This window comes from Oratosquilla oratoria, chromosome 15 (genome assembly GCF_046742065.1).
Source record: "Oratosquilla oratoria isolate Oo_2021 chromosome 15, ASM4674206v1, whole genome shotgun sequence".
Taxonomy (NCBI): Eukaryota; Metazoa; Arthropoda; class Malacostraca; order Stomatopoda; family Squillidae; genus Oratosquilla; species Oratosquilla oratoria.
In genome coordinates, this window is record NC_134791.1 from 13,769,145 (window position 1) to 13,794,144 (window position 25,000).

Below are 25,000 nucleotides of genomic sequence, written 5' to 3' on the forward strand. Positions count from 1 at the left end.
GGGATAAACAAGACAGTCTATACACAAGTTGTGTGAACACACGTAGTATAGTGTCTGACGTTTGTACATTCGACTCCGACTGACAAACGAGACCCTCCCTTATCATGTGCCGATTTCATACTTCCGTGGGGGGACCCCGCGTCACCTCTTGTTGTTGTGGACTGGGTGTTCATTCTACACTCTGAACTCGTCGTGCATAGTCAATAGGACATTGATGGTGTTGTTTACGGTTGCTGTTATTGTTGCTATTGTTGTTGTTATTGTTGTTGCTGCTGTTGTTGTTTTTGTTGCTGTTGTTGTTGTTATTGCTATCCCTTAATAAATCGACGCCAAGGAACAGTCTACAGTAGGAGGTTAGAACCTTTTGGTAAAGCATTGTAATCTGTTCTGAATCTTAGAATTGGAATTTAAGACTTTAAACTACCGGTATATTAAAAAAAAAAACATGGAATTAAGGGACATAAACTGACCAGTGACCATTTCTTAAGCAAAGAATGTACCAGTAGTCTTTGAAAAGTGTACTCATTATTAAGACAGCTCCTATAAAATATTATTATATATGTGCATACATAGGTATATATATACATACATACATACATATATATATATATATATATATATATATATATATATATATTTCTAAACAGAAATGTAGTAGCACATTTGTAAATTACACACAGGAACCCACAGTCGGAGAAAGAATAAACTTCGAATAAAGAAAAATCTTATATTTCGGTTATCAACTGAAGAGGGCTACAGTTGATAGCCGAAATATAGGATTTTTCTTTATTCGAAGTTTATTCTTTCTCCGACTGTGGGTTCCTGTGTGTAATATATATATATATATATATATATATATATATATATATATATATATATATATATATATATATGTGTGTGTGTGTGTGTGTGTGTGTGTGTGTGTGTGTGTGTGTGTGTGTGTGTGTGTGTGTGTGTGTGTGTGTGTTTGTGTGTGTGTGTGTGTGTGTGTATAATGTATATATGTATGTAGCGTATTCAATATATACTATGTGTAATATATTAGTATATATGATAGATAGATAACATATGATGCATATGGTATAATGTATGATATATAATATGTAATGTATGATATATGATATATGATGTATAATACATAACGTATAATACATAATGTATAATGTATGATTACACTACATGATATAACTATAGAATATATACTATATGGTATATATTATTATATGTAATATACACAATACATTATAGGATATACGATATATGACATATGATGTATGATATATGATATACAATATTAATATAATGTTCTTATAATATCAATATATGTAATACACAAATATATATGTACATGATATGTGTGTGCATGTTTATCTGTGCGTTTGTGGTTATGAATTAATAAGTAAACGAATGAATGTATGCATATATGCATATATGTATGTATGTATGAAAAATGCTACTAAATATATTTTCTCTTGATTTCTATAGGAAGCATAAGAACAAGGCAATGAATCCGTTCCTTAGTGCCTTGAAGAGCCTTGCCAGTATGTTCCAGCCAGATTTGCTTAGTTTGGCGGTCAAGCACTGCTCCCAGACGCGCCAAAATGTTATTCAGTTCGATCCCAATGACGAAGACTACGCCGGCATGAACGACAGCTTTAATGTGAACCATCCACCAAAGTCGACTAACATTGACAAAGATAGAAAGAATTGAAGCCAGAGAGGTGCCTTCTCGTAAGAATAAAATTCTGAGAAAATCATAGTGGTAGGTCATGGAAAAGTCTCGTGAGTTGTACCTGTTGATCAGGCTGTAACTTTAACATATTTTAGTATATTTATGATATATTTGTGGCTGACAAATGTTGGTCAATTTTGAAGTAATTTATGGTAGGGTAGAACGTTTGACCTCTCTGCTGCGTAGAGGGTTTCTCTCAGCCGAATAGAATAGTTGATGCCAACAAAATTCAACGGCTCGTTTCACTCGTATCGACTTTTCGCCGTGCGCCATCCACGGCACGACGTCATGTTCTCAAATAACCACGTGTGTTTATGGACGCTTTCGTACGTGGTCGTGATCGTGGCGTATGAAAGCGTTCTTAGACACCCGTGGTTATTTGAGAGCACGACGTCGTGTCGTGGACGGCTCACGGCGAAAAGTGGATATGTGTGAAATGAGCCTTGTATGTATTTGGCTGAGTCGAACGGATTTACGAGTTTGTTAGTAACGACTGGTTTTATTTATTTGAGTTGTAAGTTCTATGTTTTAATTCACCTTTCTGCCTTTCATGGCTTTGGTTCTTTTTTTTTCCGAGCTCTAGCTCTGCTTTCTTTTTATCTTGATTTCTCTCTCTATTTCATAAGTTTTCAATAAACTTTTTATATCTTTAATTTGAAGTCATCCCCTTAGATTTCTCTTTATTCTGAGTCCTTTCTCCGTTTTCTGTAGAGTGAGTGCTCCCTCTCCAATTACTTTAGTTTCGAGTACCATCTCTCCTCATCTATTTTCTTTAGTTTTGGGACCTTTCTCCGTTTGCTTTACATTTGTGTCCTTTTCCCATTTTTAGATCTCCTCTCCTATATCTTTGTTTTCGAGTTCTGACAACTTCATTTTTTTTGTCCGCACTACAGTTTCTGTTGCTCTTAGTTATCCATCATTTTCTATAGTTTCGGGTCCCTCCCCCACCATCCTCTATTTCATGCAGTTCCGCGTTGTCCTTTTTTATTTATCTATTTACTTTATTTTTACTTTTTTTTATTTAGGTTTGCATTATCACTCCTTTTCGTTCATTGTGACTCCAATTTACTCCAATTTGAAATATGTATGACAGAATGAGGGGAAAGGGTGGTGAGGTAAACGCCAAAAAAAAAAAAAAAATCCGTAGGAGCTTTATTACCAACGTTTCGTCCTGAAGAGAACTTCCTCAGAGTATACGCTATGGCATAGGGACCAGAATAAATGACATCATTAAAGACAAAAACAAAAATGAGTACCATATAGGTGCTGAGGATAGCCTGATTTACAAAATTCCTTGTAAAAGCTGTCCCGTCAGTTATTTTGGGGAAACTGGCAGAGGAATAAAAAAAAAAAAAAATGCTACGTGAACACAAGAATGACGTAAAAGCCCACCGGGCATCAAATTCACTAATGTTTCATATAGACAATTTTGGTCACCTTCCTGACGGGAAATACAGAAGTGCTCCAAAAAGGACTAAGAATACAAGAAAGAAAAATAATCGAAGCAGCGTACATCACTTCAAAGCCTTGCGATAACCATAGAGAAGGATTTATTAAATTATCAAAATTGACTTGCGATATTGCTCGAGGTGAAGCAAAGCGAAGGAAGGACGGAGATCGGGGAGGAACGGGGTAAGGAAAGTGAATTATATAAGCTGTGAATATTTTTTTTTAGTGTATACTCTGAGGGCGTCCTCGGACGAAACGTTAGTAATAAAACTCCTACGTTCTTTTGTCGTCTACCTTGCCACCCTTTCCACTTTTACTTCAATTTCAGTCGCTTTGAGCCTTCTCTACATTTTCTGTATTTTTGAGTCCTTCATCATTTTCTCCATATTTTTCCTTAGTTTTGTGTCCTTCTTCCAGTTTCTTCAGTCTTTGCATCCTTTTACCAGTTCTTTAGTTTTGATTCTTTCCTCCATTTTTTTAGATTTGATTCTTCTCTCTCTTTTCTTTAGTTTTGCCTTCTCTTGCCATTTTTGTTAGTCTTTGAATTCTTCAATTTTCTTTGACTTTGAGTCGATCCTCCATTTTCTTCAATTTTTGAGTCATCCCTTCATCACTTTAGCGTTGAGCTTTGCTTTATTTTCTTTAGCTCTGAATCCTTCTTTCTTTTACTTTCAATTGAGGACCTCGCCACACCCACATGGTTTCCTTCTTATTTAATGATTTTAGAAAACTGTTGTCTGACATGTTGGCACAAGTTTATTGTCAAACTGAGTAACTTAGCGCGCGTCCGTATGTGCTGTCAACATCTTGGGACGAAGCCTTCGGAATGTGTATGGCATTGATTCTCAACCCATTTCACTCCGTTTCCCTCCTCCTTCATGAATTGTCAACATTTATACGAGTATGTTTCCCTCTTCATTTTTTCTCGCAAATCCCATCCTCCTGTCAAGAAAGATAAGAAATACATAATCATCAAATGTTGATGAAGAGAAACTCTTTTGCTTTATTACAAAGTTGAGCATCATAATCATCTTATATTTGATAGGTTTTTGTAATATACTTAACTTGCATTCAGATTTCTGACATTATATAGCAATGCATAACTGATCACAGCGGGCCATTGCTCCCCTGAATGACTGTGATGGCTCCCTTGGGTGCCATGAGACACCCCCCGCCCCGCCCCGCCCCCGGGTTGGTTGTGTAGACGTGTACTACGGGGCGTTTGGAACGGTGCTTTTCGTTCCGCAGGTCACGTTCTGATAACGGCGGTGGCTGTGCCCTGAGAGTAATTGGAAATAAAGACAGTGCATCGATCCGTGAACTATCTGGATCATTACCTAGCTTCGCTGAAGCAAACTATTTAATCTTCCGCTCAAGGCTGATGGTTGTTTTTTTCATAGTTCTATATGAAAACAATTTTTTTTAGTAGCCTAATATTTAGGCTCAAAGGGTGACCAGTCTTTGTCTTCATCTGGCTGTTATCTACGATCTTACTTTTATTCTGCGCCCCCTGGATGACTGCTGCGGTTATACAAACATAAACACACACACACACTCAAACACGCTTTCCATACATACATGCATACATACATACATACATACATACATACATACATACATACATACATACATACATACATACATACATACATACATACATACATACATACATACATACATACATACATACATGCATACATACATACATACATACATGCATACATACATACATACATATACTTGCATACATGCATACATACATACGTACACACACATACATACATACACATACATACATACACATACACACGTGCATACATACATGAATACATACATGCATACATATATATATGCAGAAAAATACACGGGAAAGGATCAACCAAGCGCTTTCGTCTTGTCTCCGTCTCATTTTCGTCCTAAGATGAAGATGTAGATAAAGATGTAAATAAAGACGAAAATGTCTTACTATGCCGAAAGTGTTCGTTTTTTTTTTTCATCTATTATTTCCCTTGTGAATATTCTGCGCTTTTAGAATCACGACCTTGTTTGTTTTTTATGTACATGTATCTGTACTTATAATACACCTAATGCAGGTTTCATTAAGACTGACGGTTAGAAATGCATGATCAAGCTTCTTGCTTGTCTTCTCAAGGTTGCTAATCAACTTTCTTTGAGTGCTTCGGTTAGATTCGGGTCCTCGGCATATGGAGTATATTACACAATTTTGTTTGAATTGGACAAATTTAGTTCAAAGGAGGAAATAGGAAAGAACTGTTTTACCAACAGAAGGGTTAACAAATGGAATAGACTTAGTAACCATCCAGTAGTGTTGAGCGCTGAAACGTTGGTTGCTTTAAGAGGAGATTAGATAATCTCATGGATAGGGATGACAGGTGGTAACGGACACGGAACTACATAGTGAAGGTCTTATGGTCTCTTGAAGTCTCCTCTATTCTTAGGTTCTTATGACATTGCAAGAATCTTGTCTCATCCATCAGGTGTCAAATTACAACACATTTTTACGAATGGCTTAGGTATGAATATGACATGGCAGCAGCAGTGTTGTTGTTAGGAGGAGGAGGAGGAGGAGGAGGAGGAGGAGAGGGTCACAATATATCAAATGACATAGGATTCGGTTTAACGTCGCGAAACACCCGCTATCAGACTTTGTAGCGTGGAATTTAATGAAACATGCCCTTGGTCCAACTCGTTGGTGGCAGGGTTCAAACTGGCGTCACATGGACTTCCGCCGCAAGGAGCGATGCTCTAACCTAACCACGCCCGGCCAGCCAGCGAGTCTCCCTATGACGTGAGATGCACTCCATAGTCCTGTGTCAAAACAAATGACATAGAAGAGTCAAAACAGCTCTCCCAGCATATTTGGCAATTCTGTGTCATTTGTAATATTGCGATCTCCTTCAGTACCAATCCCTATATCAAATGAAAAATGGTGTACTTTGGCATATGAGACACATTCAATGAGTCTAAGGACATCGTGTAGTATACTCCATATATCCAGCACCTGATCTTTTTATTACCGGTTAACTTTGGAGAACTCCTACACGTTTTACCTGATACCATAAGAAATTTATCATATACATATATATATATATACATATATATATATATATATATATATATATACATATATATATATACATATATATATATATATATATATACATATATATATGTATATATATATATATATATATATATATATATATATATATATGCATACTCATATTTATATTGCAAATCATTCCAAAAATACTTCACCACCAAAGTTACATACTGTAAGCTCAATAAAACCATTATTATACCTTATCTTTTCTTAACCTTACTTATTGTTTCATCGCCAACAATTAACCAGCGCTTCTATATTTTTGGATAGTCTCGTGACGTCATCGGGAACTATTTTGGGGTCATGGAGTTGGATGAAGGTCATGTGGGGGACTAAGGTTCTAAACTGTGGGAATGTTGATGTGTCTTGTCAGAAGATGGACATGGTGTGGAGTGATCATAGTTTAGAAAAAAGTCCGTCTCTTGGAGAAAAGTGTGGAGAGATGATAGAGATGTTTGTGCTGATTCTCTAAAAGTAAGATATAAGGAAATTGTTATTTGAGGAAGACGGTGAAATGATGGGAGGCTGCGCGGGGAGGAGCTGAATAAGGTGGGGGGGGGACGGGATCCAAATGCCCATAAGGTGCTAGAGTGCAGTGCAGTGCAGTGCAGTGCAGTGGGTTGGGGGTGTTGTCGGGTTCCGACACCAAATACGGCTGAAGGCGTTATCACACTGGGCTATTTTTCCTCCTCACACCATCCTACCACCTCCAACCTCCATTTGAATAACTAGAATAAGGCTTTGCTTACAGAAATCTAGACTTCCCTAAGAACATGTCAACAGTATGTCTAACATTCGTATAGGTTTATAATCTCTGTTCATCATTCAGTTTTACTATATATATAGTGATTGAAAGATAACTTGATAATTCTCTAAGAACACTTCAACACCATGTTCAATATTCGTATTGACTTACAATATCTTCATTTATCATTCAGCTTTGCTATATATGACGGAAAGATAATTTAATATTTAGAGATTTGAAAAATAAAATATTGTAACCGAAGCAGTTTCTTTTTTGTTACCTCCTACCTCCATTTCTTCTATCCTCACTTGTCGTTTCCTTTCCGTAGGTATCAGTGGGTGGACGTAAAGAGATGATGTGCTTAGGTGTACGGAAGGTGGTATAAACGAGAACAGCTGCCCAGTTGACTTGGGAAGGCGGCAAACTAACGTCATGACGCCATAAGGCCTCGGAGGAGGCGCGAGCGACGGTCGACTGACGTGACGGCATCGGAAACGTGTTCATTCTTGTGCGGCCCTCATCATGTTGTTATTTCTATTTCAGAACAGAGTTCACCTTGACCCGAGGCAGTGGGCAGGAGACAGGGTTGACCCTTCATTCACGAGGAGCCAAGATAAGAGGGAAATAAAGGGTGGTGGATGGATGGATGGCAGTGGAATAGATAGAGGAGTTCACCTGTTCTTACCCAGACCCCTTGACACGTACAATGCGGAGAAGTAAATGGTCAGATCAGACATCTTAGTCTAATGATAAGGGCAGCTGATTAGGCTCCCGGCCTGGTGGTGGTAGTGGTAGTTGTTGGTGATAGTGCTCGTTGTTGGTCGTTTTGGTATTATTTACGTACCTTATAACCTTTATTCTGCTTTAAAAAATGAGACTTTCTGCAGCCGCGGGTGGCCAGCTCTGTCTCGAAGGTCTCTTCGGTAGGTCTTTATCTAGAAGAAAGACTACAAAGCGCGTCACCGTGTTGAAGAAGTGAAGAAGAGGACGGCCGTGAAGGCTCATTCTAGGATGAAGATGAGCCTTGTTGGTACGTTGGAAGAAGGGAGGAGGAGGAAGAGGAGGAGGAGGCAGAGGAGGAGAAGGTGGAGGAGGAGGAGGAGGAGGAGAAAGAGGGTCCTGAGTCTTGGGTCTTAGATGATCTGTCCCACAGGGAGACGACTTCTCGTGTGCTCGACACTGCAGGGTACACACACACACACACACACACACACACACACACACACACACACACACACACACACACACACACACACACACACACACACACACACACACACACACGGTGACCAAACTGAGGGTAGCCTAGGTGGGGATCCTGAGGGAATCGAGTCGTTCTTTCCTTGGGTTGGATTCAAAAAGATCCCCACCGGACGCACCACGGCATTGCATCGATTTTGGATTGAAGCGACGTCATCGCGCATCGCCCACACTAACTATGGCATCGGGTGCTCTACTGGGCTCTTGAATTCTACGGGCCATCCACGGTAAGGTGATCAACCTTCCAGCTGTGTTACCTCAGGGTCTGGCGTCTCGGGGGAGAAAGACTAACAAGGAACGAAGAAGAAGAGCTACAGAGAGGTGGAGAAGATGGAAAAGGAGGAGTTGTTGCAGGATGAGGAAGAAAAGGAGGAGTAGGAGGTAGAGAAGGAGGAGGAGGAGGAGAAGGAGTAGGAAGATGAATAGGAAAATGAGGAGAAGGAGAAGGAGGAGTAATAAAGGAGGAGTAGGAGAAGGAGAAGGAGAAGAGCTAGAGGAGGAGAAGGAGGAGTAGGAAGAGTAGGAGGAGGAGGAAGAGTAGAAAGAGTAGGAAAAGGAGGAGTAGGAAAAGGAGAAGTAGGAAAGGAGGAGGAGGAGGAGGAGTAAGAGAGGGAGGACTGGGAGTACGAGGAGGAGAAGTACGAGGAGGAGGAAGAGTAGAAGTAGGAGAAGGAAGAGTAAGAGTAGGAGAAAGAGGAGGAAGAGGAGGAGAAGTAGAAGGAAAAGTAGGAGGGGATGGAGTAGGAAAAATAAGAGGAGTAGGAGAAGGAAGGGTAGGAGGAGGAGAAGGAAGAGTAAGAGGAGAAGTAGGAGGAGGAGAAAGAGGAGGAAGAGAAGGAGGAGAGGTAGGAGAATGAAGAGTAGGTGGAGGGGGAGGAGTAGGAAAAGGAAGAGGAGTACAAAAAGGAAGAGTAGGAGGAGGAGGAGAAGTAGGAGGAGGAGGAAGAGGACTAGGAAGAGGAGGAGGAGGAGAAGGAGTACGAGTAGGAGGAGGAGAAGGAAGAGTAGGAGGAGGAGGAGAAATAGGAGGAGGAGGAGGAGGAGGAATAGGAGTAGGAAGAGGAGGAGGAGGAGAAGGAGAAGGAGAAGGAGTACGAGTAGGAGGAGGAGAAGGAGGAGTAGGAGGAAGAGGAGGAGCGATCACGGGGCAAGGTCCACCCTGGCGATAGTGGTAGCCAGGGGGCCACGAGTCCGCCTGGAGTTAGAGGCACTTAGCGGTCGTCAGTCAGTGTTCATTTGCCAGTGCCCAGTAGTGTCGCGGTGCCCAGGGCGACCACGCGTGAGACTCGGTCTATCTGAGGCCCTCGCGACTCACCCGTTTGTTTGTTTTCTGAACCCGTTTGTTGCACGGCGGCTACCTCCCCTCCTCTTCGTTCTAAATTTTGAATCGTTTCTTCGTTTGTCTTTTGGTGTGTTTTCTTGGCCGCGGGATATTGTTTTCGTGTATTTTCGGCGCGCATGAGGTTGTTGGTTCGTACAAGCCGGCATTCAAGCCTTATGCCTTACAAATGTGGTGTCAATCGATAAAAAGGTTCGCAAGTTTTCGAGGACCGGTACTTATGAAGACCCAGGTGGTCTTCTTGATGGTGGTTCTACTTGTGGAGGCGTGTTCTGGTAAGTGAAGTTGATGAATTAACCTATAAGTGGCGGGGATCATTGCTATGTCTTTGTCACCAGGGGAAGACAAAAATCGTTTATATTCATTTTTCCAGCTACAGTGGAAACTCGGATAATGAACTTGATTTGTTTCGTAAATCCGTTCATTAACCACAACGTTCGCTAACCGAAATGATGAGGGCGGCAAACGCGCCAAAGCACTACTATGTAACCAGGTAAGAACAATTTCACTGACAGCGTTGTCGGTGAGTGGCAACCGCATTGCCATTGAATGGAATAAACTTTCATAAGAACATAAGAATGAAGAAGACTGCAAGAGACCATAAGGCCTACACTAGGCAGTTCCATGTCCCTTACCACCTATCATTCCCGTCCACAAAGTTATCTAACCTTCTCTTAAAACAGCCAATAGTTTCAGGGCTCACTACTTGATGGTTACTAAGTCTATTCCATTCGTTAGTCAGTCCGAAGAAGCAGTGGTACAGTATGTTGTCTACTTAGAACATTTAAGATTCAGAAAGCAATATACTGTCATATCTACCAATCAATAATTTATTTGTCTGTTTTATTTCTCTGTTTGTGAGTCTGCATTAATCTATTTTGTTTTTGTTTCTCTTTCTGTATTCGAACTTGTTCTGAACGATCTCATGTTGTTACATTTTGCCACTGTAATCCATTGTAATCTAGTTTAATCAATTTTGAAGATAAGACTTATCACAATCTTAAATAGCGGGGATTTTGAAATACTGATTAGGAACTGGTAGTTTTAGTGAGCAGGTTTGTTACCGGGAGGAACGGTAGTTTAAAAGAGATAGTTTAACTACTACTTTTAAACTATCGCGAGTAGTTTAACCAAGTTGAACTAAGCTTAATTAGTTTAACAAACAACGTGAGATGAATCTCCTAAAGGTTTATGATAATTTCATAAATTATGATTCGGGTGGAGGGGAACAGCCTTGATCCTCAGACGACAGGTTATATACTGTAGGTCTAGCTGCTGCCCACGTGGAGGGTAAGGGATTATCACACTGGGCTATTTTTCCTCCAACCTTCGATTAATCGGTGGTACCACCCACCTCCAGCACTGCAAATCTGCTCCAGCAGTCGGAGAAAAAATAGCTCAGTGTGATAACTCCTTGATAATGAGCTGGGTAGGACCAGCATTGTTGTAAAGATACTTTGTTGGATTAAGCCAGTACGTACCATGGAGTGGGAGACACATCCTACATGTTTCCAGCGGGGCGGCATCTTTTCTTCCCTGGCTGCAAAGGATAAAGCTTAAGAATACGTAAAGAAAAGGGAAAGGGGAAAAATAGGGAAAAAAAGGAAACAAGGAAAGAAAAAATAAATAAAAAAGAAAAGGAAAAGACAGAATGGTGACACAAAAGAGGAAGGCCATGATTAGCTTTGACGACGACGACTGTCTGTCTGTCGGGCGATAAGCCAAACTTGGGTCGCTACAAGGGCATCCAGGTCCTACGGCGGACTACACATTTGTACCCACTATCAAGAAATTATCGGTGTACGCCTCTCGGGCTTATATTCTGATCCCATAGACAATAAATACTGAAAAAAGGCGTCCCTCTAGTTGCCCCAGATTGGCAGCCATGCATTCAAGAGAATACCGCAATACAGTATATCGGTTAATATTCAGATATCTACGTTTACATTTACCAGGTAGACAGGCATGCTAGCCTTCTTGGCACATCACAAGCTTGTCATCATCATCATCATCATCATCATCATCATCATCATCATCATCATCATCATCATCATCATCATCATCATCATCATCATCATCATCATCATCATCATCATCATCATCACCACCACCACCACCACCACCACCACCACCACCATCATCATCATCATCATCATCATCATCATCATCATCATCATCATCATCATCATCATCATCATCATCATCATCATCATCATCATCATCATCATCATCATCATCATCATCATCATCATCATCATCATCATCATCATCATCATCATCATCATCATCATCATCATCATCATCGTCGTCGCCGCCGCCGCCGCCGCCGCTGCTTGATTGTTCTGCGTTAAAGTGGTTTAGAGCGCTTTGCCACTTCATTAATTCTATCTAGGGTAATGTTTCCATCAATACTTCTTAGGTCCATTGCAATAGATGCTTCATTGTGGTGACGTGTTTAACGGGTGTTGTTGTGATTAGGAACAGGCGGTAACTTTTGTGCAGCTGAAAAGATTGATCCCGACCTGAAGAAAGTCTCCGGCTTGACTGAGACCTTCTTGAGGCCAGGCTCGCTCGCTGAGCTCTCCATGAAATCGTCTGTCTTTAACCTGAATAAGGGCAGCACAGTGCATCACGATGTTGAAAGGGTTCCATGTGAGAGTGTAATGTATTTGAAAGAATCGCATTTGTAGCGACACAGCACTGGACCAAAGTGAGCCCAGCAAAGTCTGTCGGCAATTGTCGAAGCTGTCCTTGGAGTCGACATGACATCACATGTCCTCAAACGTTCTTTGATTTCGGACTTCGAACAGTAAGACATCATTCACACGTCTGAGCACAAACCGAAAAATAGTGTCAGTTAGTGGATTCTCGGCGATTTCATGCAGTGGTGATATGTTTTCTATGAGACTAAGAAATTGCAGTACATAGTTAAGGGATACATGAGGAAACGGGTTGAGAACCCTTGATGTGGTCGCGAGCAAATTTTTTGACCGATGCTACAGTTCTCACAACGTCAACAAGATTCTTTTCTTGTCGAGTGCGTGATATGTTTCCCTATGTAGTATTTAGCTTACAGTTAGTTCACTTTCTTGAATAGATAAAACAAAAGTAGTCATACGAAGAATTATCATTCTATATCACGAAAAACTCTGGGTGGGTCAAAACTATTGCTCATGACTGTACGTGAACAAACTTTGGTGGTGGCACCTTGGAGGTCAGGATTATCTCCGAGTGCTTGGCACTGAGCACGAGAGGATGGACAGGTGGCGGCGGCGGTGCAGGCAGCAGCCGGACTCGAGGATGAGACCTAACTAAAGTCAATTGTGCTGACCCCCTCCCCCCCCTCCGTCGTTGCCGAGGGAGTGCCACGGAGGTGAATGAAATAGCTTGTTGCTAGTCAGGACAAGAACATAAGAATGAGACTGCAAGAGACCAAAAGGCCTACGCTAGGCATTTGCAAGTCCATTACCAACTGTCATTCCTGTCCATAAAGTTATCTAATCTTCTCTTAAAACAACCGATAGTTTCAGCGCTCACTACTTCATGGTTACTAAGTCTATTCCACTCCAATCGGTAAGGAATAGGTTAATTGAAACAGGCAACAACCTGATAGCTGTCGATGTGGTGCCTCGGAGATGAATAAATTAATCCATGGGCTCAGAAATTTACCTTACGAAGACAAATTTAGGCACCTTTAAACTCTCTGGAAAGACGTAGAGAAAAGGGTGATCTAATAGAGGTATTCAAATGGGTCAAGGGGTTTAACAAGGGTGATGCCGACAAGGTCGTTATATTAAGACAGCAGGATAATACTTGTAGCAAGTAGAGAAATTTAGAATTAAGAAGAAACTAGGCAAGGACTGGTTTAACAATAGAGTGGTTAACGAACAGTTAACGGGATTAAGTAACCATGTAGTGAGCGCTAAAACTATCTGTTGTTTTAAAAGTGGATTAGATAACTTTATGAATAGAGATGATAGGTGGTAATGGACATGGAACTGCTTAGCTTAGGCCTTATGGGCTCTTGCAGTCTCCTTAATTTTTGTGGTCTTATGTTCTGAAGGCAGTCAGACTAAAATAGAAAGTGCCCCACTGTACGGAAGGGTTAATGAATATACAACATAATTCTTTTGCTACCGGGACTATCAAAGATATGAATAGAATCGCCTGAAGGCAACCAGTATAAAAGGTATAATGCCACTCGGTACGGAAGTGGTCATTATTATCAAAGTGGTGTCCAATAACTGAGTAAAATCGTTTGGCGTTAGACATGATAAAATGAAAATCTTTTTCCATTCGTGACCTTATTACAAAAGCTTAACTGAATAAAGTTGACTCGAGGCATTCAGTAAATAAGCACGATTCGGAGAAAGCTTTCTATATAAAAAGCAGCGTCACTCCCATTCTCCTGAATAACTGATGTGATGCGTATGTACCTTATGTGCATCTTCATGTAAAATTTGAATAACACTAGTTGATAGCGGGATGAAAAGAGGGGAAGTACAGGTAATCCCATCCCACCCTTGGATCATCTCTAGGTCTCACCATGAAAGGTCACAAAAACAAATTCACCAGAATAACAAGACGTATCAGCACGTACTTGAAAACAATATCAGACCGACCGAGAATAACCTCCATAAAACTCACGTCATAACCCTCATTGACACGGGGCTAGTTTAGTAGCCGTTAACACTAGGGACTTGTAAACTACTCTTCTACTTCTCCAGTGTCAAAGGAAAGTTAGTAAACTTGCCTCCAAACTATCCAACACTTACTTGCCGTTAGGTAAGTTGACTTGCAGCAAGCACCAGTGGCTACTAAACTAGCCCCATGTCAACGAGGCTAAATGTAGTTATACTGATAAACTTAGGGACCGTGGAACCCACCCTTTAGCCTACCGTGTATCTACAAGAGCCCCCAAAATCATCTCGAAGACAAACGTCTAGTGCACAATACAAAAGTGTTAGCAACAATCAAAATCAAAGACGACTGCCTATCCTTGATTCTCTCTTCCTAAAGGATTTATTTTTCGATTTGAACAAACAATCACAAGACCTTCAAGCTCTTCTTATAGTCAGTGCACTCCAAGAAATTTGTTCAGGGTGTGGCATGGCATACGTCGTGCCCAATTAACCTTAGTACATGATGCCTCTTTCTCTTATTTCACATCTATATGCTATTTGTTTTTTGTATATATCCTGTACATAGTAAAGGAAGCTGTATAGTATATTGGATATCGTTTTTTAGAATTGAAACAACGATTAGCCACCCCATACCACCACCTGTTTCACCTGAGACACTTCGAAATGTGAAAAAGGTGCTACCTAACACCTGTCATCAAGTTTATACATATTGTTCCTATCCTAAAAAGTCAGACTCATTATAGTATACACCTTCTATTACTATATACAGAATATATATATATATATATATATATATATATATATATATATATATATATATATATATATACATAACAAATAGCACATAAAAGGAAAGTAAGAGAGAGAGAGAGAAGCATGTATTAAGGTTGATTTAGCATATGGCTAGTAGTAAATCACAACATATGCCACACCTTGAACGGACTCCTTGGAGCGACACAGACTATAGTGTTAGAAGCTCCTCGCCACTAAACAGAACAGGGGAGACTGATGACGCCATAGGGTAGCCAGCCAAACAGAGAGCACCATAGTCGAGTAAACTGCCACCCAAACAGAAAACTCACAAGTCACCCCACCACAACCAATGGAGTATATACATGTAAGCTCCCACACCCACGAGGTGTGAAAACGCACTGTGGATATATACTTGGTGCGTCATAAATCGGTTGGTGGGTATTCAAATGTTACTTTGGCATTTTTCGCCTATATTGTCCACCTTATAATACACGATGTAGATCTTACCGACCCTACATTCAACAACTGACTGCCGGCCTTTGGCCTGCATCTGGTTTGTTCAAGTAGAAATGCTCACATTGCATTTCTGATGGAGGTTGGTAGCCTTACAATCATTCTTAATTAGATCTAATAACATGAAAGTTAGTCATTCATAGGTGATATTATATACATATTTGTTACTAAATTGTGTAGTTGTTTCTCGTGGTTTAATCATTATCCGTATTGACTTAAATACGGAGTATAATGTGTGTGTTGAAATAAATGTTGTTAGGGATCTGAAGTTTATACGGTTTGATCACGTGAATGGAAGACCCTTGGGGCGTCTGGATGTGTGTTTGTTCGTGTGTGTGCTTTGTTGTAATTTTCCATAGAAGGTTACATGATATCTCCCTCCCCGCGAGAGGTGATTCCTGTCACCTGAAATGATCAGCGGTGAGGGGGTTGTAAAAGGAAAAGTTATATATAAGAAGTATGACACGATACCTGATGTGAACCTTAGTAGGAGTTGAGGGGAGGGGCTAAATAATCATAAGTTGATGGGTGTAGTCAAGTAGGTACCATGGTGTGATCAATTATTCACCAAGGGAAGACGGTTCTTAAAGTGGGGTGTCCAACTCCAATTTTTTTTTAAATCGGTTCACACTTGGTTCCATCTATTTTCAATTATCCCTTTCCTGAGAGATCCTTTAAACATCATTATTATTGATTCCTAAACATCATAAATGTCAATTTTTTGTTCTGATGTGATGCAACCGAACTCCTTTCTGTGAGTTGGGTTTTACACTGTCACGTATAGTGGGATCGGACTATTTTTTGTGAGTCAACGCTTTTGGAGTGGTAACGAGCTACAAAGAGGGGAAGATGATTCTAGCATCTCTTGGTGAGACACGTTCCCTTGGAGTACATATTTTTTACTAGATACTAGAGAATATGAAAATATGGAAAGAGGCAAATTTGGGTATATGCGTGGCCTCGAAGTATAACCAACTATTAGTTAAAATTTGCAATGCTATGGCAGAAACAGGTATGCATTAGATCTGATGTAATCAAGTACAAGTATTGGTTGACCCAGCAAAGCTAAATGTAATTGTCACCATGAAATTGCATTGGTGAAAAATAATGCTATGAGGGGGCATACAGCTCATGGGTTATACAACTTATGAGTTATACAATTTATGGGCTATACAACTTATTGAATATACAACCAGTAATACAAGCAGTAAATGTGGGGAGTTCGTGGTCTATCTAGCACTTTGGATCACGCAGATGTAGACTAGTCTACCAATGAGAAGGAGCAGGATTAGTAAGGCTAGTGAACTGAGTGATAGATTGATGGGACTAGGGGTGTGGAGAATTGCAGAGTATCTACAATGTCCGATTGTGTGTTGTTTAGCCAAACTAAACAGTCTTGTGTAGTTAATGAGGGAGATAAAGGTTTTGGGGGATGTTAAGGGGTGTAATAGGGTCAAGGGTGGAGCTGAGGTTATATGTAAGGATGTCATGGTGACGACTGGGAGGGAGGCTTGTGTTGTCAAAATATACTTGGCATGAATCGGGGATTGAAAAGGCTCCTTTGACTGAACTTTGCCAATCAGAAGGTTTATTCTTGCAGATGACTGAAACAAGGGTGGTTTGTGGGAAAAATAAGAAATGATCCATATTAATATGTGTGTGTAGGATCTCGGCGTTTACGTTTTTTAAATGACAAGTGTCAAAGGTGTTGTCGGATGTGATTATTTGGTCCATCCAAGAAGGTTCTGTGGTGTGAAGAAAACGGAAAAGGTAGCCGAGGCAAACATGGAATTTAGTAACGGCAGACTTGCATAGAGGGAAGTCAGAGGAGGGAATGTAGGAGAACCACTGGCCATCCTCGGATTTGATGATGGTAGTGGGTCCAATGTCGAGGATGACTGTAGAGTTCTTGTAGGTGTATGGGAAGGGGATTATGTTCCAACCTGCAAATCTTTTTTTTTTTTTTTTGGAGTCGAGGGGGTATGGGCATAGATTGCATCTGTACCTAATGTTGTTTCAATGAGGGAGTAGTAATGATGTATAATAATTTCTCGGTGGGGAAAATGCTTTTCAGGCTATGTCTCTCAGCATAATAGAAAGTGTAGCTTTCAGTTTATCTAAGGGGAGGAGGTTTGGGGTGGCTTTATTTACTGCGTCAATGAGGTCGAGGAGAAACAGATGGTAGTTGTGTTTAACTAGGTCTATGTGATCGCCTATCTCATTGAGAGCGTCTGTGTAGATTGTGAATATTTCGAGTCATGTAGTCGGGAGGTATGCTTAATAGAAATTCATAAAGTTGTGCGAAGCGGTCTATAAGGGTGTTAACTGAGCTTGCTAAGTTTTTCCATCTTTTGAAGTTGGGAGGCCGTCGTGTCAATGTGTTGTTGTACGTTTTCTATGTCCTCTTCTGTGGCAGTGCCAAACAAGGTCTTTGAAATGGAACCCGTGAAATTCATGAATCCTCTCTTTTGTCTAAAGGAGGCGTGGGAGCGTTCTGTGTTGTGGATTGTTATCATGTTTCCTTGTTCGACTTCTGAGAGTTTGTGAAGTATTATGTTTAATGTCCTGGCAATTAAAGAGAACATACGATTCTGAAGGATTTGTTGTAGGATCATGGAGTTTGAAATTGGTCTGGAAATGCCTTGTTATTATGTCTATAAATTTATGGATTGAAACTAAGTCTGTGTGAGGTTGTGTAATTTCAACTTGCATTTTTACTGTGTGTCTTCTATCGTGAGGACTGAACCTATCGGGTTGACGATCGTACCTGGGACCATTCTCGATGGGATGCCACCGGAGTATGCTGCGATGGTGCATATTAGAAGGAGAGGTAGGGGTGTCCTGAAAGTGTGAGAGCGTGGTTAGTATTTTAGTTCTGAATAATTTACTGAGTTGTGAGTATATGGGGAAAATGTATGGGTGTATGATTCTGCCATAGTGAACACGATCCGAAGTAGAGCAGAGAAGGGATTACAGCGGGAATGAATTTGGTGAAAAGGGATCGTGGTCACTTTCACTCAGGTATGGATGACGTCCTGCAACCTAAGGGAGAGAGAATCTGAGTTACTACCTGGAGTGTAGTGACATATGAAAGGTAGGGTGTTGAGGTTTCTTATTTGTGGGTGAGTGATGTTGGGTGGTAGGTGAAGGTTGGTCTGGTAGGAAACCGTGTCTGCCTAGGATAGTGTTGGTGTCAAGTGATGATTTTATTGGTTTTAGTTTCTCCCCATGTGCTGTGACGAGGGTGTCGTCGGACGGGTCTATCAAGTGGTAGTTGTTGTTACTTAGAGCTTCCGCTACCACAAGGGAGCCCAAGAATTTTGGTGTGAGTTTATTTGATCTGTTGTGAGAACGTCACCTGGAGTGAGGGTCAGGGATCGAGAGTGTCTATGTTGTTTCATCCGCGCCTGTTGTTTTTCATATTTGATATATATTTTTTTATTTTCTCGTGGATTAAGTGCATAGCGAGTTCTACGCGCTTTACGTAGTTTTCTATGGTGTATAGTTGGGGGGGGGTCTCCAGTATGTTATAAGGCATATGAAGGGTTGCCCAAATACAATAGAGTGTGGTGTTTTCTTGGATGCCGAGTTTATAGAGCCATTAATGCTGACCTGTACTTGTGGAAGTCAGTCCTCCAATGTGTCACAAAGACACTCTTGGAGAGGACGGAGGACTTCCAGGATTTTTCTGTTTGTCCTCTCTACAAGTCCGTTCCCTTGGGGGTGATATATTGTAGAATATATCCTGTTGATGTGATACAGTTTAGCTATGTTTTGAAATACCTCGTTTCGAAATTCTGTGCCATTGTCTGAGAGTATCTGACGAGGTATGTTGTATTTACAAAAATTGTTGTCCACTAAGGTTTGGGCCACTGTTTTTGCCAATTTGTCTGGTAGGGGTACTAAGATCGTATATTTGGAGAAGTAGTCTACCACGGCCAAGACATGGTGGGAACCTTGACGGCTTGGGGTTAACTTCAACAGATCAATACCCATAATGCCCCAAGGTTCTGAGGGGATGTCATGGTAACACGCCAATCTGGAGTGGTCTGAGGTCCGTTCCACGAAGTTGGCTACAAGTAGTGCAATGTTTTATGTGACAAGGGATGTCGGTTAGTATTTTAGGCCAGAAATAAACACGTCTGGTGTTTATCATACATTTGTCTCTCCGGGATGTTCAGTGATGGGGCTATCGTGGATCATCGAAAGGACTCTAGGAATCAGGGAGTTCGGGATCACAGTTTGGAATGTCCTAGTAGCGACTTTCCTAAAAACCCCGTCCTTCAGATGCAATTCCTGAAGGGGGGCAGAAGGCTTTCTTTCAAATGCGACTCCCTTTTCTAAGTGAAGAATTACACGTGACCAAATTGAGTCATTTCTCTGTTCCTTTCAAAGTTCCTGGGGGAAATACAGTGGATGGTTGGTATATTCTGCCACAGCATTGGCTTTGCCTTTTATGTAGGCAATCTCTGGGTTGAACTTCAAAATGGTTGTGTGCCATCTAGCAACATTACCTTGCAATGTTTTTCCTTTGAAAAACTGTCAGTGGTTGATGGTCTGACATGACCGTAATCTTGTGACCCAGGAGGAGTTCTCGGAAACGTTTCAAAGCCCAGACGACTGCTAGAGCTTCCAAGTGGGTGATGGAGTAGTTACGCTCTGCAGGGTTCAATACGTGGCTTGAGTATGCAATCTGTGTTTCCCTATTGAATCTACCTGTTGTAGGAAAGCTCCTACTCCAAGAGAGGGGGCTTCCGTGAACAGAAAGAATTTCTTTGAGAAATCAGGGAATGCGAGGATAGGTGCCCTACATAATGATTTTCACCTTCTGGAAGCATTCTTCTTCCTCAGAGTCCCATTTGAAAGGTACGTTCTTACGTGTGAATTTGTTAAGTGGGGCAGTCCTTTCAGCAAAGCCTTTCACGAAGTGTCTGTAATATGCTTCCGTGCCAACAAAAGAACGGAGTTGGTCCGCGTTCTTTGGGGTGGGAAAACCAACAATGGCTCTGATCTTATCTGAGTTTATGTGGATTCGTTCGTTGTCGACAGTATGGCCGGGGGATGTAATTTTTCTTTTAAAGAATTTGCACCTCGCCGATTGAATCTTGAGGCTAACATTGCTGATGGTGTATATGACGTACTGAAGGGTGTCAATGTGTTCTTCCACAGTAAGGGAAAATATCATTAGGTCGTCTAGGTAAACAAAAATGGATTTGCCTAATTTGTCTTTAAAACCGAAAAAGAACAGGGTCGCTTTTTGCTGCAAATATTTACAGTGGGCTATGGAGAAGTGGAAAAATGTGTTGTGGAGTGATGAAACTACTTTCACCGTTACTGGAAACCGTCTTGGCAAAGTGTACCGTCGTCCTGACAGACCCAAAATTCACACACGGTACTGTAAAACATCCTGATTCACTGATGGATTAGGGTGCTTTTGGCTACCATGGTGTGAGATCATTAGTGATACTACTTATGATCATTTGGAGGACTGTTTTATTCAGTGCAAAACAGATGTCTTCATGTAGGATGGTGCACCATGCCACACTGCTAAACTCATTACAGAATGGTTTGCATTCTGTGATATGGAGTATATAAAAGATTGGGCACTCATGAGAGATAAGTTGCGTGAGCGCGACACTTCATCAATCCCCAAGCTGGAGGTAGCCATCAAGGATATTTGGAAGAATATGGACCCTGTGTGACTTCAAAATCTTACAGCATCTGTCCCTCAACTTCTCCAAGAATGTATCAAGAGAAAGGGGTGTCCAACAAAGTACTAGAGAGCTAGTAAGTTCCTGATAATGTAGGTCATTTGAGGAAATCTATTATTTTTACTCTGGCGCCTAAGTTTTTGTCCCTCACTTTATATATGATATATATAGATATATATATATATATATATATGTATATATATACATATATATATATATGTGTGTGTGTGTGTGTGTGTGTGTGTGTATATGTTTATATATATGCATATATACATACATACATATATACATATATATATATATATATATATATATATATATATATATATATATATATATATATGGTACCCTTGCTGTATGTAAGGTATCAGGCCCTGTTAACTCTGGAAGTTTGAGCCGCGGCATTCAGTTACAATATAAGTCAGTGGAAGCGTTCGCACAGAAGCGCGCAGTTTTTCCTTGACCAAGTGGTACCTCCGCTGTTTTCGCGCGGTTCAAACTGCTACCAGTAATTGGTTATTCTAGCAGGCTCATTTTACGATTCCTTGATCTCTTCAATACTGGGGAGTACTAATTCTGGCGTCCATTCGGTAGAAGTGAGGTTAAGAAATAAAAAGGAGTGGAAAACTGTAACTAGTCCTCTGTATAGAACCAATGATACTACTAACATCGTTACCTTAGTGCCTTTTTTTGTAGAGAGGAAAAAAAAGAGCTTGTTTCATGCTCCATCTATATCCAGTCATAAAAAACGCTGTATGGTATGAGCCATTAGCCGCTCTTAACAAGGAATATTAAATAGTGATCCCCAATACTCATTATATCCCTTGAAGACAGTGAAGTACTTACGTACTTACCATGTATTGGTTCGTTCCTATTTAAAACTGTGATTACACAGGTCTTATGTACATCGGTATAGCAAGATAAGTCGAAATGACAGGTCCACATTCTGAAAAAAATCTAGTCATGCACTGCGAACATACTGACGTAGGCAAGGTCATGCGCTACTAACTTGTTGACTTTGGCAAAGATTCGGATGACCTTGATGAAGTTCATCTTGACAACACCTCGGCGCCCTTTTCTATCAGTACATGTGCACTCTTTCAAGACAACGTGAAAAAGAAAGCCAGGAAGTACATTGTATAAAAAAAATCTCTCTATAAATCAAAGGCTTTTTCCTTTGTCTAAGGGAGGTAGCCAAGTTAAAAGACATATATCCAGTCTCGCCCATTTCACTTCCATCCATTCCACACCCATCCACCACACTTTCCCCCCTCCCTCTCATCTTAGCTCCTCGTGGGTGAAGGGTCACACTCCTATCCCACCCATTGCCCAGAAGGGTCAGAACCAATGTAGCAAGACAACGTACATCCACAGCAAAGCCGCTTCACTTGATCGGCAACCCCTCCCTTCTCCGTCCCCTCATGCGGAAAATAGGGAAGACAGGGACAAATCCTTTCGGGCTGCGTCAAAACATCACTCACACATAACCACTCTCCCCACCATTCCCTATCCCCTCCCTTCCTTGCATTACGGAAATGCTATAAAAATCAAAACTGTTTACAGTCGGAAAACATTGATGGTCAAAGCAAGTTCTGGCGGTTTGATATATTTTTCATTTATCATGAAACTTAAATAGGCCCGCAATTAGAATAATTAGTAAATCATATTAATTTAGTTTATAGACTTATCTTTTTAGTTAGTCAAAACTGTAGGATACGATGAATACTGTACTCCTCACATTATAGTTTTTACTAAGCGTTTTGTCCAGCCAAAGCCCTTGACGTTGAACATATTGATATCTAGGCTTGCGTCTAGATTTCAGCCCGATCCTAAGTTATGCCTCAACAAACCCGCCTTGACATTCTGAGCTATGCAAGAAGCATATTTCCATAATATTAATAGGAACAAATCAACATCAACGATAAAAGATATTACGGCTTAGGTATCATGGCTTGGGTTTGTATCAGTATGGATGGTTATAATGATAGCATAATATTGAGCAATGCTTTCCTCTGTGCTTTCCTCATTGGTTGTGTGAGTTGAGTGATTATATTATTTCTTTTTTCTAGACGAGATTTTACACAATTATATTAATTACAAAAGTTGTGCGGGTACACTGGTAAAAAATGAAAGCTGAAAAAGAACCTGGGTAGGATGAATGTCATGTGAAATGTGCAGTTAACAGTAAAGTAACAACAGTGGAGTGGCTGATGATTTTGTTCAATGTGTGCCTATGGAAAGTAAGTGCACTGGTGGGTTCAAAGAGTGTATGCATGGTCCCACTATACAAAGAGAAAGGAACAAGTAAAATGTCGTAGTTTGAGAGGGTTTAGTTTGCTGAGTAAGGTTTATGGGCGTGTGTTAATTGACAGGTTTAACAGGCAATGTTTGGAGAAGAGCAATGCGGGTTTTAGAGGGAAAAAGGGTGCATAGATCAAGTTAATGCGATAAGATATGGGAGAAGTATCTGACAAAAGGCTTTCATGGACTTAGAGAGAGCGTATGGTAGGGTACACACAGAGCTTTATGGAGTGTGTTACCGGATAGGGGGAATTCTGTTGGAAGAGGTATGCATGTATATTATAAGAGTGTGTTGGGCATTTGTGAGGGTCGGAAAGGGAAAGAGTGAGTAGTTTGAAGTAAATGATGTGTATGTACGGGGGCTACATCAGGGTTGCGTGATGTTCATATGATTATGTATAATTATTCAACGCTCAGTGATGTCCAGTGTTTTCTTTCAACAATTTGTTCAGATTAATACTTGACAATTTCATTCAGCTTAGAATAACACTTCTGTTATGACCTTAAAAGTCGTTCCCAATAGTCTTCCCAGAGAATAACGTTGTTGAATACCCAATAAGCTTCTCTAGTTAATCTATTTTGAAACAAATATTTGTACGTGTTGATTATTCTGGCCACCACCAGGCTATTTTACTCAGCTTAAGAAGAAATACACATTCCTCACGTGTATCGTCGTCTTGTACACCAGTTCTTGCTGCCCATGCGTCTATACTTGGTTGAACTGGCATGTATATATCATACACATACACCTATGACATGAACGACGTTAAGCTTTAGAGTAAGAACCTCGTTTCGTGTCCTCTTCATTGGTCGTCACCTTCAGTCTTCTTGAACTCATATCGTAGTGATAGATCAAAGAGATTTTTACTAGAGGAATGATAAGCAAGATAAGATATTTCTTCTTATCTATGACAGGTGATGAATAACCATAAGAGAATGTATGTCCTGTCGTTGTGTTGGCTCAGTGCGGAACAGGGAACATTTTGACCGGAGTGCAGGAAGAGGGTGTTTGGCTACCACCCAAACCCCGCCCACCCCGCATCCCCCAACCCACCTACAGTGTGTGAACCCCTAATTCTCACACACACACACACACACACACACACACACACACACACACACACACACACACACACACACACACACACACACACACACACACACACACACACACACACACACACACACACACACACACACACACACACACACACACACACACACACACACACACACACACACACACACATATCTTATTCACGATGTACTGTCTATCTGCTTTATATACTAAAGACTTTTTCCCCGTCATAAGGAAGGTAGCGGTTACTCCACGGAGCAGTGTGTTAGGGGGGGAGGGGGATCGGGTGCATCACCCGGTTCGAGTCCTTATGTACCCTACAGAGACAAGGACAGAATATAGCAATAAGTAA

At 40.8% G+C, this 25,000-nt stretch overlaps 2 protein-coding genes across 9 annotated transcripts in view; both read left to right on the top strand.

Annotated features, from left to right (window-relative positions):
- Positions 1 to 6,295, top strand: part of LOC143033305 (sialate:O-sulfotransferase 2-like) — a 57,319-nt gene extending 51,024 nt beyond the window's left edge. For 2 of the 5 annotated variants that reach the window (XM_076198579.1, XM_076198581.1), the window contains one exon: positions 1,486 to 1,722. In XM_076198579.1, coding sequence (XP_076054694.1) covers positions 1,486 to 1,494 — 9 coding nt within the window. In that variant the 3' untranslated portion in view covers positions 1,495 to 1,722. Of the gene's footprint in view, positions 1 to 1,485 lie in introns of all 5 variants that reach the window. The other 3 variants (XM_076198577.1, XM_076198578.1, XM_076198580.1) reach the window with 3 other exon arrangements.
- A 3,226-nt stretch (positions 6,296 to 9,521) lies between these two features.
- LOC143033306 (uncharacterized) overlaps positions 9,522 to 25,000 on the top strand; it is a 91,050-nt gene continuing 75,571 nt past the window's right edge. For 3 of the 4 annotated variants that reach the window (XM_076198583.1, XM_076198585.1, XM_076198584.1), the window contains exon 1: positions 9,522 to 9,924. In XM_076198583.1, coding sequence (XP_076054698.1) covers positions 9,819 to 9,924 — 106 coding nt within the window. In that variant the 5' untranslated portion in view covers positions 9,522 to 9,818. The remainder of the gene's footprint in view (positions 9,925 to 25,000) is intronic. The other variant, XM_076198586.1, reaches the window with a different exon arrangement.